This window comes from Protopterus annectens, chromosome 14.part0 (assembly GCF_019279795.1).
Source record: "Protopterus annectens isolate FY-2018-M chromosome 14.part0, PAN1.0, whole genome shotgun sequence".
Lineage (NCBI taxonomy): Eukaryota > Metazoa > Chordata > Ceratodontiformes > Protopteridae > Protopterus > Protopterus annectens.
In genome coordinates, this window is record NC_056748.1 from 1,073,946,057 (window position 1) to 1,073,959,031 (window position 12,975).

A 12,975-nucleotide genomic window follows, 5' to 3' on the forward strand; every position below is an offset into this window, starting at 1 on the left:
AGGGGACTGGAATGTATTGGAAAAAACTGGCAAAGGAATGAAGGTATCGGGAACAAATACCTAAAGAGGGAAACATGATAGAATGGGAAGATGCCAAAAATTTATTTGGACTGCAAGTTAGAGACTGCCTTCCTTATGAGATATTGATAGAGTTTAGGTAAAGAGAAAGAAATGGGGGGGGGGGTCCATAGTGAAAGACCAGCACTGGTAGAGCTTTTACCAGAATCTAGAACAAAGGCTAACATTAAAAAAAGAATCATTAGTACAGCATATAAAATATTGCATGATGACTATAAGAATCAGAGGAGGTTAGAAAGGATTGGGAAGAGAGACTGGGTAAGCAATTCACAAAGAAAAATGGGAGGATCTATGTACGTCTTCAAAATATGCAACAAAATCTAGAAGATTTAGGATTTTTGCATGGAAATATTTACCTAGATATTTCTATATATCATACTTCAAAGTAGACTCCAGAGAATTTTTCAGCAGGCAGACAGCAACTGTTGAGGTTTGACAGGGAAAAAAGAGGTAACTGGGAACATATTTTCTGGAAGTGCGGTCAATTGGCAGGCTTTAAGGATTCCCTGCAGGATGCACTGTTGGAGATGCTGGGTGGGCAGATCGGTCTGACAATGGAGGTGATTTTTCTGAGCTATGATACAGAAATCGGAAATGCCTAGACATGGTAAGGCCTTGCTGTGTCTAATAATGGTGGCTGCCAAAAAAGCAATAACTAGAAAATGGAAATCAAAATCTAAACCAACTATCCCAGAAGTAGCGAATATAGTAACAGATAAACAACTGGAATAGATCTTTAGAAAAGACTAGGAGTAAACTATATAGGAAAATGGTAATTGTTGGAACAATACATACAAGGAAGGAATGAGGTTTAAAAGGTGACAGGACTTAAAGGGGGTTATGTAATACTTGGGTGAGAAAGACTGGTTAGATTATAAGTGATGTATAATGCTTGCAACTGGGAGTGTGTGAGTATGGTTAGTGATGTAAAATGCTTGCAACTACTGTGTGTCAATGTGGTTTGTTTTCATTTATATAAATGTATTACAGCCTTTGTAGTAAGTGATGGTTTAATAGAGATGTTTAATTCCTGCCTTTTTTTTTTTAACAATTTATGCAATGTTGATCAGGTTATAGGATATATAGCAATATATGTGAAGTATAATGATTATGTTAATTATAGTTTGATTACATTTCTATGAATGTAAGCTTGCCTATGTCACAAGTGATAATTCAGTGAAAGTGTTTTTCCCCCAAAGTGTTCATCCGAGTTTTTACTACAATTAAACTATTTTTCCTGAGGTTGATAACCAAAATTTAGCCTGTTCAATATATGCTGTATATTTATATACTGAATATACAACTAGCTGAAAATATAATTTGTTGCATTTTCCTAAGGAATAATTAACTTGAACTTATTCAATTTGTCCATGTATGGATATATACACACACATTTTATATATATATATATATATATATATATATATATATATATATATAAAAATTTATTTTGTGTGTGTGTGTATGTGTGTATACGGTTCCCCTTCAGAATGTTGAACGGCTGAAATCTCGAAATGCATATGGTCGAGACCATATGCTCGAAATTTCAGAAGCTCGACCTTCTGAATGGGGATCGGCATACAGTGCAGTATGGGAGATTTCCCTTTCTGCGCTGTAGTGCGATCTCGGAGTTGGAATAAATAAGTAGCGGGGGTGTGGGGTGCAGGGGGGCTTGTCCCCCCTGCAGAAACATTGTTTTTTTTTCCCCTTTCAGAAGGCCGAGCTTCTAAAACTCGAGCATATGGCTTCGGCCATATGCATTTCTAGATTTCAGCCGTTCGACTTTCTGAAGGGGAACTGTGTACACATATATAATGTGTGTATGTATATATATATATATATATATATATATATATATATATATATATATATATATATATATATATACACACACAAACATAATTTTGTGTCTCACAAGTATACATTTGCAAACAATCTACGTCTATATAGGTAAAACAAGCATGCATATATCTACCCTACCACCAATAGACAGCCCCTACAATGCAATGACAGAATTAACTGCCTGTATTTGCTTACTGTACTACATGCAGATGTTAACATTTTTATAGAATTGTCTCAGTTATAGTGGTTCATAAGAAATTTTCTACAAATTTGCCTTTGTAGTAGTTCAAAAATAGGCATTTATGTAGGCTAATATAAATATAAACACATATGATGTAGGCCACTCACGCTCAGAGATTAGTTTTTCTTCCAAGTATATCATCATCTCAATGCCTTTGTTGCACAGCACAGTTTTCTTACCTTCATTGTCACTGTCAGTGTTGTTGTTTCTTGCTGCTGTGGGAACTCCTGGACCTGGGTTTCCTTCAAAAAAAAAAAAAAAAGCACAAGGTAGTACATTTTTCTCCGAAAAGAAATTTGATTGTGAGCATTCTTCAACAATCCTTCACACAACAGAGATTGCAGGTATAGTTATGTGTTTTTGCTATCAAATCCCAAACAGTATTACAAGCAGGAAAAGCATTTGAGGGGATAACTTATTTATTCAGTGCCTTTCATAGAGATATTAAAGTAGTTTACAGTTAGCCCAGCAGAGCAGCTGCTTTCCTCTCTCTCTCCTTCACTGCCTTTGTCCGTTATTTATTTGGGAATACAATGCCTAATTAAGTATTAATATTCATAAATCACTCACTTCAATCACAGCCATAGTCAAAGGTAATGGTAAAGCAAATTCACTGCTGTAACAATATAAAATAGGAATACAAATATGTCAACAATGCTACAAGACGAAGGATTACATTGCAAACAACCATAATCAGAGTTGAACAAAAGTAGCACAGCTTCACACTTTTATGTTAATTATGAAGTCATGATACTGTGGGTTTCTAAATACACTCATCTGTTCAATAACAATACAGAAGAGGGAAACTGTAGAGATTTTACTACAGTCAAAAAAAATGTAAAGTTTGTATTAATATATTCCTTCCATTAGCCTTTACAGGGAAAACTACAGTTGTACTACGAGAGCAAGTCTCAGAACATCACTGCAGAAAGATCATAGGGTTCTTCAAGTCAACATTTCAGTACATTGAAATAGACCATTTTACATGCTGTGCTTCGACTTCTGGTTTGTAGGATTTGAAGGAGGCAGCGAAGGTGAACTCTGTTTTCTAGCTTTTCCCTTAATCTGTTCATATACTGCAACTTTCTGCGACATGTTTTCAAAATTTTAATTTGCTATCAACTGCTCTGCAAGCTTGAGTCATGGCTGAAAAGGGTCAGTAGACAGGCCCACCTACCCAGTCAACAAATAGAAAATAAATATAGAGATGTGGGTGTGGGGGTCTGCCCCCATATCAGGGGTGTAGGTGTGGCATCGTTTGCTACTGTTGTGTGACATTCGGAACTTTTCTTGCTTAGGATGTACAATTCACTGAGGCTTTCAATGTTTTTTACAATGATTTCTCATGTCAATTAAGCAGTACAAAATTAACTGTAACAAACCAGCTCTTACATTAGGCAGGAGCAAACATTCCTTCAGTTTTTCTCTGAAAAATTCAAAGTTACCTGCACTAGTTTGTTGATTTTATTTCTTAGGGTCTTAAGTGTATAGGGCCTTGTATTCAGGCATACAGATTTCTATGAAATGCAGAATCCAGTGCCCCAGAATCAAACTCCTGCACTAACCGAATAAACTGGATTATTTTTAATAAAATCAATTATAGAGACCTTGATAAGGCATTTGACACAAGTGGACACAGAATTTTATTAGTAATAATGAAAGAATAATGAAAGAATATTATGTTTGTCAGTGTATAGTAATAGTAAAGTAAAAATAAATGGCTGATTAAGTCAAGACGTTTATGAAGAGTGGCACAAAACAGGGATATCCAATGAGTTGTATACACTTTACATTAGTTATGAATGCGATAGCATGCAAAATAAATTACAAAAGGAAGTGCAAATAATAAAAATTGTTAAAGAATTAATTTGCACAAATGAGTGTCTAGAGATGGCAGGGATGAGTTTAAATAAAGAGAAAAGTAAAGGTTTAGGTGAGGTGGTAAAGATTGGGATAATAGATTTTAGAATGAATGAAATTTCTGTTTGGCATCACATTTGGGAATAAAAATACAAAGAGAATTCAATGGAAAATAACAGAAGTAGTAAAACAAACCTGTCTCATCTGGAGAACATATAAATTTATTTTATTTAACATTTGTTTACTGGGAAAGTCCAACTTGAAACAATGCCAATTTTCAGCAGAGGCTCAGGGAGAAATGTTCCTGAAGCAAGTCTTCGTAACGTGGGAGGAAACCAGAGCACGCAGAAGAAACACCCACGAATGCAAGGAGGACATGCAGACTCCACACAGAAGGCACCCAAGCAGAGAATCAAACTGGAGAACCTCTTGCTGTGAAGCGACAATGCTGCCGCTGCACCACTGTGCCATCCATATAAATAACCATTCAGAAAAAGGCTTATTTGATAGATTCAGTACTGATGGGAAAATAGCATACTTAGCAACTAGATTTATGTTGCCAACAATATGTGAAAAGGAATTATTTTAGATTTTTTTTTCATTTATATGGTGTTCTATATTGAATCCAGTAAAAAGAGGAGTTTTGTTTGTAAATGAAGGAGAAGGAGGTGGTTTAGGGTTAAGTAACCCAATGGTATATGCTGCATCATTAAATTTGTACAGTGGTAACATGGATAAATGAAAAAGAGGAGAGATTAGTAGTAAAATTGTACAAATACAAGTATGACAAATGTTGCTTATGGTAAAAAAAATAAAAGAGAAAGTGTATAGATGGGGAAAAATATTTTTGTGAAAAAAAAAAAGATATAGAAAAAAAGACAGAAAAGCATGGTACAATGTAATGAAAACACATTACTAAGTAAAACATGGGAAACTAACAGGCAGAAAAATTGTATACTTGTAAACAAGTTATTTTTGTATATAAAAGGAGCGCAACTCTTTTGTAGCTGCTGGATGGCACTGGAGGGCTGCTACAGCAGCAAAAGAAGTCCAGGGGAAGCAGCAGCATGTAGGAGGAGAGAGTCGAGGTATAAATATAGAGTTCAGGAAAATTGCACGCGATATGGAGCTTTAGAACATAAACAGATTCCTGTTTGGTGGTGGAGGTTACAAATGAGCAGTGTTTAGCTGCCTCCTTGGACAAAATAGTAAACAAGTATGTGGAAGTGGTGCAGATAACAGAACTGGTTTGAGGAGGGCTTGCAGATTATTTTCTGTTAAACATATTCTAGCAGCATTATCCAGGTGACAGTTCTGCCATTTCATTAGGTGAAATGGCTGATCAGGTTTTCTGAAGTGCGCAGGACATGTGAAAAGAACCAGGTGAAGCAGCAGCAGAAAATGTATTAAACAGTGATAAAGTGAGAGCAGAAACCAACCGAGAAGGGGGTTGGGTTTTGTGGCAACAGATAATGGAGTAACTAAACCATATGCAGCAGTGACAGCAGGTAAGACAGAGATCAGTAACAAATGGTGGGAAACTTAGAAGGCAGACCAACTGTAAGAAAACAGAACATGACAGACTAATATGTATTGGACAACTGGTAACTGTTTGGGATTTTAAATCAAGAAATTTAGTCTTTTATACATATTGGGGCAGAAACTTTTTGTGACTTAAGATTTGAAACTGATGGACTGATGGAAAAGTACTGTAGCTGTGTAACAAAAAGAACATTAATCCATGGAACAATTATTTCTTTTCTGGTAGTAATTTATCTTTAAAAGTTACTTTTCAGTTTAGAACTTATAAACTGAAGACCATGTTACAAACGTATGCAGACTTTATGGGAAACTTGATAATACTGTGAAAGTAGAGATGAGAGAAACTTATGGAGCGGAAGGTAGAGGTTGGAAATTGTTCTGAAATGGGAAAACATGGTGAAAGACTTGTCAAGTGTTATTTTTGTGACTGGTCGTGGAGGGATATTAATATATGCAGCCCAACCTAAATCATGTTTCATCTGTGGGGACATTTCTCACTTAAGTAAGGACTGTGCCAAGGTACAATATAACCAGTGTGAAGAGAGAGGATATACTGCAAGAAAGTGTTTGACTGGATGTAGGTTTTATACAAAAAGGGACAATTTTGGATGGATCGTCAAGAACAAACAGTAAATAATTAAAAAGAATCCGAAAGAAGAAAACAAATATGAAAGATGACAAGAAGCTGGGTTGAGGGTGAAAACATACACTAGGAATGACAAAAGGCTGGGAGAAAGGGTGAATGCAGGAAGAAAGATAATTTAGTAAGTTTTACTAAGTGATAAATCTGATTCAGAGGATCAAGGATTATTTTACATAAAAACAGGAAAAAATATTCAATTGAACAAAGAGTAAAAATAAAAGGAAAATTTTAAAATATTTCCATTATACTTAAAAAGGAGGAAAGCAATTTTAGTGTTAAGTAAATGGGAACAGTATTATTAATGCTTTAAGAAGGCTGGACATACTGGAACAGAATGTCAAATGTGAAGTGGATATTATTCTGTTAGCATATGCAAGATTCCTGACAAAGAAAGAAGGCAAAGCAGAAAAAAATGTGTGGTGGAAATATGGTCTGCAACTTAGGAAGTGAAAGTTGTTCTGGAGTGGCTGTATTGTGTAACAAAACAGTGAAAATACAGGATGTATTGTTGGTAAAAATGGGAAGGTTAACTGTTGTGGATGTGACGTGGAGAAAAAGTTTATAGAATAACAGCCTTATATACATATAGAACTAGCAAGGAAAGATTATTTGTTTCTTCAAATATTCGACCATCTGCTGTTTAACATGAAAATAATTGCAGGGGGCTTTAATTGTGATTTCAGGGAAAAAGGTCAAAAGAAAGATGTTAAATCCAGAAGTTATAAAATGTGGTAAAATAGATAAGTGGAAAAATGTCAGTGGACTTACAGAAGGTGGAGTACTTGAATCTGAAATTCGTTATTTTGTATTATTGAAACACTTGGGGGTAGGAGATGGTGATACAGTTATGACAGGTTTTTTAGACCATTTAGCAACATGGATAGAGGTGATGGAAGAAAGTACTTTAAAATGGGAAAAGGAATAAAAGGAATAAAGGAGAAATTATGGGATTAAAACGGAGAGGAGGAAGTTTTGTAGTTATGGAAGGAACGTATAACAATGAAGGACTAACTGTACTGAATGGTAGATTTAGAGTTTCTATTTTTTTTTCATTGGCAGGATGATAGAAGAAATGAACATAATGTAGTATTGGAAAATATATAGAACTGTATCAGAGAATAATAAAATAATGTATTATGACAGAAAAAATACAAAAAATAAAGAAAAATACATACATTTATGTTTAGGCAGTGATGTTATTTACAAAGGAGAAGAGAGGAGTAATTGCATATTTGGGTCATATAGCAGAGGAGGAAATTAATACAGTGAATGAACTGAAAAATTGAAAAACATGAGCAAATTATTTGTAGTGCAGCATGTGGAAAATATGTAGAGTAAACAGAAGTAAAAAAATACTAAGTGAATTGGATGAAGTACTTAGGAAAGTACATGCCGATTCAGTATTGTATTCATCCAGATGGTATAGGGTATGGAACGTATAAGAAATTAATGGATTGGCAATGAGTATGCATTGAATGAACAGTTGAAGGATTTGTTTATGCAGCGTTATGTAGTAAGACATTAAAATTTATGTGAAGAAAGATGAGAATAAATTAAAACATTTTAGACCCATCACATAGATCACAATTTTTTATGAGAAAAATACAGAGGTGAATGGAATGAAAGAGGAGTGATGTTATAGAAGAAAGTATATACGGTATAAAATGGAAAGGATATCAATGAACGGTTACTGGTTGTGAGAGAAATTGTGGAAGACTTTATAAGTAAAACAAAGGAGTTGAAACTTGCAGCAAGTGGTGTTAGCAAGGCATTTGATACAGTGGGGCATGTTAGGGAGAAGTATGGAATACGTAATTGAATAAGTGTGTGTGTGTGTGTGTGTGTGTGTGTGTGTGTGTGTGTGTGTGTGTGTGTGTGTGTGTTTCAGTATATTAAAATAACTGACGAGAGTTAGTGAATGTGTGGTTGAGTAAAAAGATGTGCATGAAGTGTAGTATTAGGAAAAGGATGTCCCGCAAGTACAATATTCTCTGCATTCTTAATGAATTTTATAGTGAGTGAAGTAGCTTATAAAATGAAATATGCTAAATATACAATGCAAAAGGAGGTAGTGATGCCGGTAGTTTTGACATACACAAATGATATAGTGGTAGCAGATGAGAACAAAATATAGATGAGGGAAGTTTTGCTTTGTTTGAATGGATGTTTAAAGGAAATGGAAATTACCTTGAACAAAGTTATAAGCAAGGGGTTGGGTAAGGAGGTGAAAATTGGGTGGGTGGTTTTTTTTTTTTAATAAATTAAATGTTTTTTGTGAGGAATAACATTTGGGGAAATGATGCAATGGGAGGCTTTGATTAAAAAAAAAATGAAGGAAAATGTTTTCTGTAGAGGACAACAGATCAGCTTTCAGAAAAAAAGCCTGTCAAATTGTTATATGACCCCAGAAAACATAAAAAGGAAATTATACAATCTGCGTTTTCCTTCATATGGGGTTCATGAGTGATGATGAAGGGGTATTGGGGTTACTAAATCCCGTTTATTCTGTTTAAACTTGCGTACAGAGTGGATAAAGGAAGAGAATAAGAATGAAATAGTGAGAATCTTTAAATTAAATTGAAAAAGTTCTGAGAGACAAGATATTAAAAAAGAAAGAAAGAAAAATATGTAAATTAAAAACAAATAAAGGGAAAATACTAACATGGATAAAAAGTGATGACTTAGATAAAGATAGAAGGATGTGCTGTCCTTCGTTTTATGTTGGTAAAACCAAAAGGAAACTGGGGAAGAGAATATATGAAGAATTATAAAACATTAAAAAAGTGAATATTAATAATGCATTAAACATTCAAACAGGTTGCAAAGGTTTTACCAAGTTTGAATTTGGCACTTTTTTAAACCCCCCAATATAAAAAAGAGTGGGGCAGTTGGAGAATAGAATGCCAAGAATTAGGTTTGGCAAATCCAGTTGGATGCATCCATATTACCTCGTTTAAATGAACATATTTGTAATCACCCTGTATTGGAGAGGAGCGCAGCCAACTTAGGACATCCTTTAAAATCTGTTAAGTTTTGTGTTTACTGGTACTTTTAAAACTTGATTTATTTTACTATTTTTGAGGGGTCAATAAGTTTGATTTAACAATGGAAACGTTTTTATGGAGTTTTTTTTTTCCTTTTTTTTTTTTTAAGAGTTGTTTTTCACCAGGTTAATTATTTTAACCAATTAAACAGACATGGATTGGTATATATAAATCATTGTTTCTTGATTAAATTGTGTTCTGAAGTAGTCCCTAGTAGAAGCAGTTCCTAGTAAAGGGGACAAATGCATTTAACTTTACTTTAAAGTACGCTCGTGTGGTTTTACGATTGCTGGTCGTGACTGGTTAAAGAATTGTTTTTGTATGCATTGCTTATTTTTCACCATCTCCTGGGACAACATGAAACCCATATATTGGTTAATAATCCATTATACTAAAATAACATTAATTCAACTTTTGTTTAATATGAAATGTTAAAGTTTTGAAGACTTCTTTACAATCCAGGTATATGCTATGTCTCTAAAGTATTGAAATTATTCAACCATTTGGAAAGGCATTTCATATCAAACAAGTGTTAACCTTTAAAACATTCCTGTTTACAGTCCAGATACATATTATTGCTCTAAAATATTAATATAGCTCAATAAATTCCAATTTGAAAAAGCATGAATGAATATCAAAATGTTCTCACTCTTATGCCACTTTCAGACCATTGTAACTACACTGCATTAGCTGACAGATTATTTCTGAGTCTCTGAGAAGGGAATGGGCACATTGCATGCATCTTCCCCTTGTTTCTCATTGTACCCATGAAGGGAAAATGCACACTATGCGAGTTTTCACTTCGCCCTTCACGCTACCCCCATATCAAATTGTACAGTCAATCACCACAATTAATTAAAAATGCAATAGTCTCTACCAATAAAACTCCAAAGCTGTAGTAATAGACACCCACACAATGACAACACTAGAATAACCACAACCCTCCCAGGACTACTTACTGTACTGTCTTAAAAACTTTTACCCAGATAGTATTCTAGTCTCTCCCAACACCTACCACAGATCAAGCGCAAATTTATGTTTCTATACAGATATACCCATTCTATAGGAAAAACATCAAACCTTAAACTTATTATCCAACTCAGAAACTAGCTCTCGTCTGGGACAAATCTAAGCATACTGGATAACAGCCTAGGACATGCATCTCAAATGGAACTCAGCAATACACAAAGATAAATAACTAGCTTCAATCCTTGAAGTATAAAGAAATGGACACAACTTGAAACTTATCTGCACCCGTAAGCCACATGTTGTTATACTAGCTGAGACTTGAACTAAAGAAGATTTCTATCAATCAACACCGATTTGTGTAAACTCAAATAGTACAGAGCAAAAGAAAACTGGCAATAGAACAGGAGGACAAGGTGCCAAGCTCCTCAGACAAAAATCCTTTCTTTACACATGCAAACCACTGTAATGCTACAGCTGAAAAGGATACGGACCTTGACTGGACTGTTGGTCATGTTACCATAGGCAACTACCATCTTTTTGGGGATTTTATACATAGTCATCCATTAGCATTATCCAACATACCTTACAGGACATTTTCCCAACAAAAATTAAGTCAAAACTGCATTATTCCCTGCAACTTTAAACTCAGTGCTACATGACCAGATGGCATTGAGCTAGTAAAGCAACATATAAGACCAAATCTCCTAACTGGGAGGCATACTACACTTGATTTTCTAACAAATATAAGACACAGATACAAAAACAATTTATGTTCTGCTAACCTCAGTGATCACTGCCCGATCTTCTCTGACTAGTCATTCAAAACTAAAGAAATGCACCAGTTATAAATTTAGGCAGATCTTTCCCACAAAACAAAATAACTATTCTAAATACTTATCTAAAAACAATATAACATTGACTCCTTTGTACTCACAAACTAACCACATTCCTTTAATCTCCTATTTTATCAATGACCTTTCAAATATCCAAGAAAACATTCAAAAGACCACAGCTTAGAGATCAAAAGTGCCCTTGGCTTACATATAATATTAAACAAAAGATAAAGGAAATGTATAAGGCCAGGAAGGAAAACCACACAAAACTAAAACTTCCATCATTTCTTGAAATTAAGTTCATTAGAACTGACAAACACTGCAAAAAAGTTGTATTTTAGGATCCAGCACACCTTCTCTTGAAATCCTAAACTTTCATCATAGAAAATCAAACATCTCCCTGGAAGCATCACTTACTCCATGCCCATACCTGTCAACATAATCTGATCCAAAATGTCCATACCTATGACTATATGAACCATCTTCTTTCAGTAAGACATTCCCAACTCTTTTACTCCAGTAATACAAGACACAAGTACCATTATTCCTTAACTCAAGTCCCTGTTTTCATATACAGACACTTTTCACCTCACAGCCACAACTAACAGATACGTTAAATCCCTATGGATATCTGGGTCCAATTTCAATACATTACATTGCATCATTGTCAAACTTTCCTTTAGGCAAAACTTAAAAACCCCTTACTCATTAACTAACCAAAGGTATTGTTTCTCCTGCAGTCAAGAACCCTAACATTGTCTTGCAAACCATTCTCTCACTAACAGAACACTACAGACCTATCTCAAATATTTGCCCAATAACTAAATTGTTAAAAAACTAATTTACCAGAAAATGCTTTAAACAAATAGTCTGTTTAAATCACATAATAGTTATGGCTTACTATGCAATAGGCAACATGGTTTAGAAATTCATTTAGCACCCTAACAGCCTACTCACAGCCACATAAACCATTTACAAAAATATAAATGGCCTTATTGCACCAGGAATGTTCATAGACCTTATTTGAGCCTTTCAAACAGTAAATCATAGCCACATTGTCAATAAATTGAAAATACATATTTTTTGTGAATACCATCCACTAGTTCAAAAACTACTTGCAGGATATAACTTGACAAATTTGCTGCAATGTTTTTCAGAAAACTGTATGCCTAACACTGGCATTCCACAAGGCTCAGTTTTAGGACCACTTTTATTTTTCAGAACATGAACTAGTGAAACTGAACAACTGAATAAACAGAACTGCTGAAGACCACCTAAGTTTAATATGAAGCGCTTTTCATCGTGTTCAATTGCAAGACTTCTTCAGGTACAACTATATTCATTTAAACCAATTAAATACCAAATTGTTCCAGTCATGTGACAATCTAAGGTTAGTAAAAAACACAGTTTTCCTAAAATGTACCTATACAATTAACCCTTCAAATACATGCTGAAAACCTGAAGTATAACCAATATATTAAAAATAACTGGACACAACATTTAGATAGGGCACATTTACCACAATTAATATTGCATATAAAAATATATTAAAAAATTATATAACCATATTTGTAAAAATTCTTGACTTTATCTACTTAAATTTTTTAATTTCAAAATGCAAAAAAATGGAACGAGTTTCATTCATTCCAGGGTGGTGGTAAGCATTTGTACGAAGTTGCCACAAAAGTTCTAATCTTTCCAGTAATAAATGTTTTTGGACCACCCCTGCCATCCAGTATTATACAATCAATTGCTCTAAATTTAAATCCATGTTGTGGATGTTGACTAATATGTCTTGCTAAGGCATTTTCTTGTTACTGATACCATACAGATGTTCATAGATCTGCTCTGTCTCCTCTCGGTTTTGCCAATATAAAAAAGACGGGACAGTTCTGACATAGGGCTGCATATACTGTAAGTTTA

General features: G+C 34.4%; 1 protein-coding gene across 1 annotated transcript in view; it reads right to left on the bottom strand.

Annotated features, from left to right (window-relative positions):
- Positions 1 to 12,975, bottom strand: part of LOC122788763 (outer dynein arm protein 1-like) — a 683,950-nt gene that overhangs the window by 648,693 nt on the left and 22,282 nt on the right. The window contains exon 2 of the mRNA XM_044055657.1: positions 2,341 to 2,403. Within this exon, the coding sequence (XP_043911592.1) occupies positions 2,341 to 2,403 (63 nt within the window). The remainder of the gene's footprint in view (positions 1 to 2,340; positions 2,404 to 12,975) is intronic.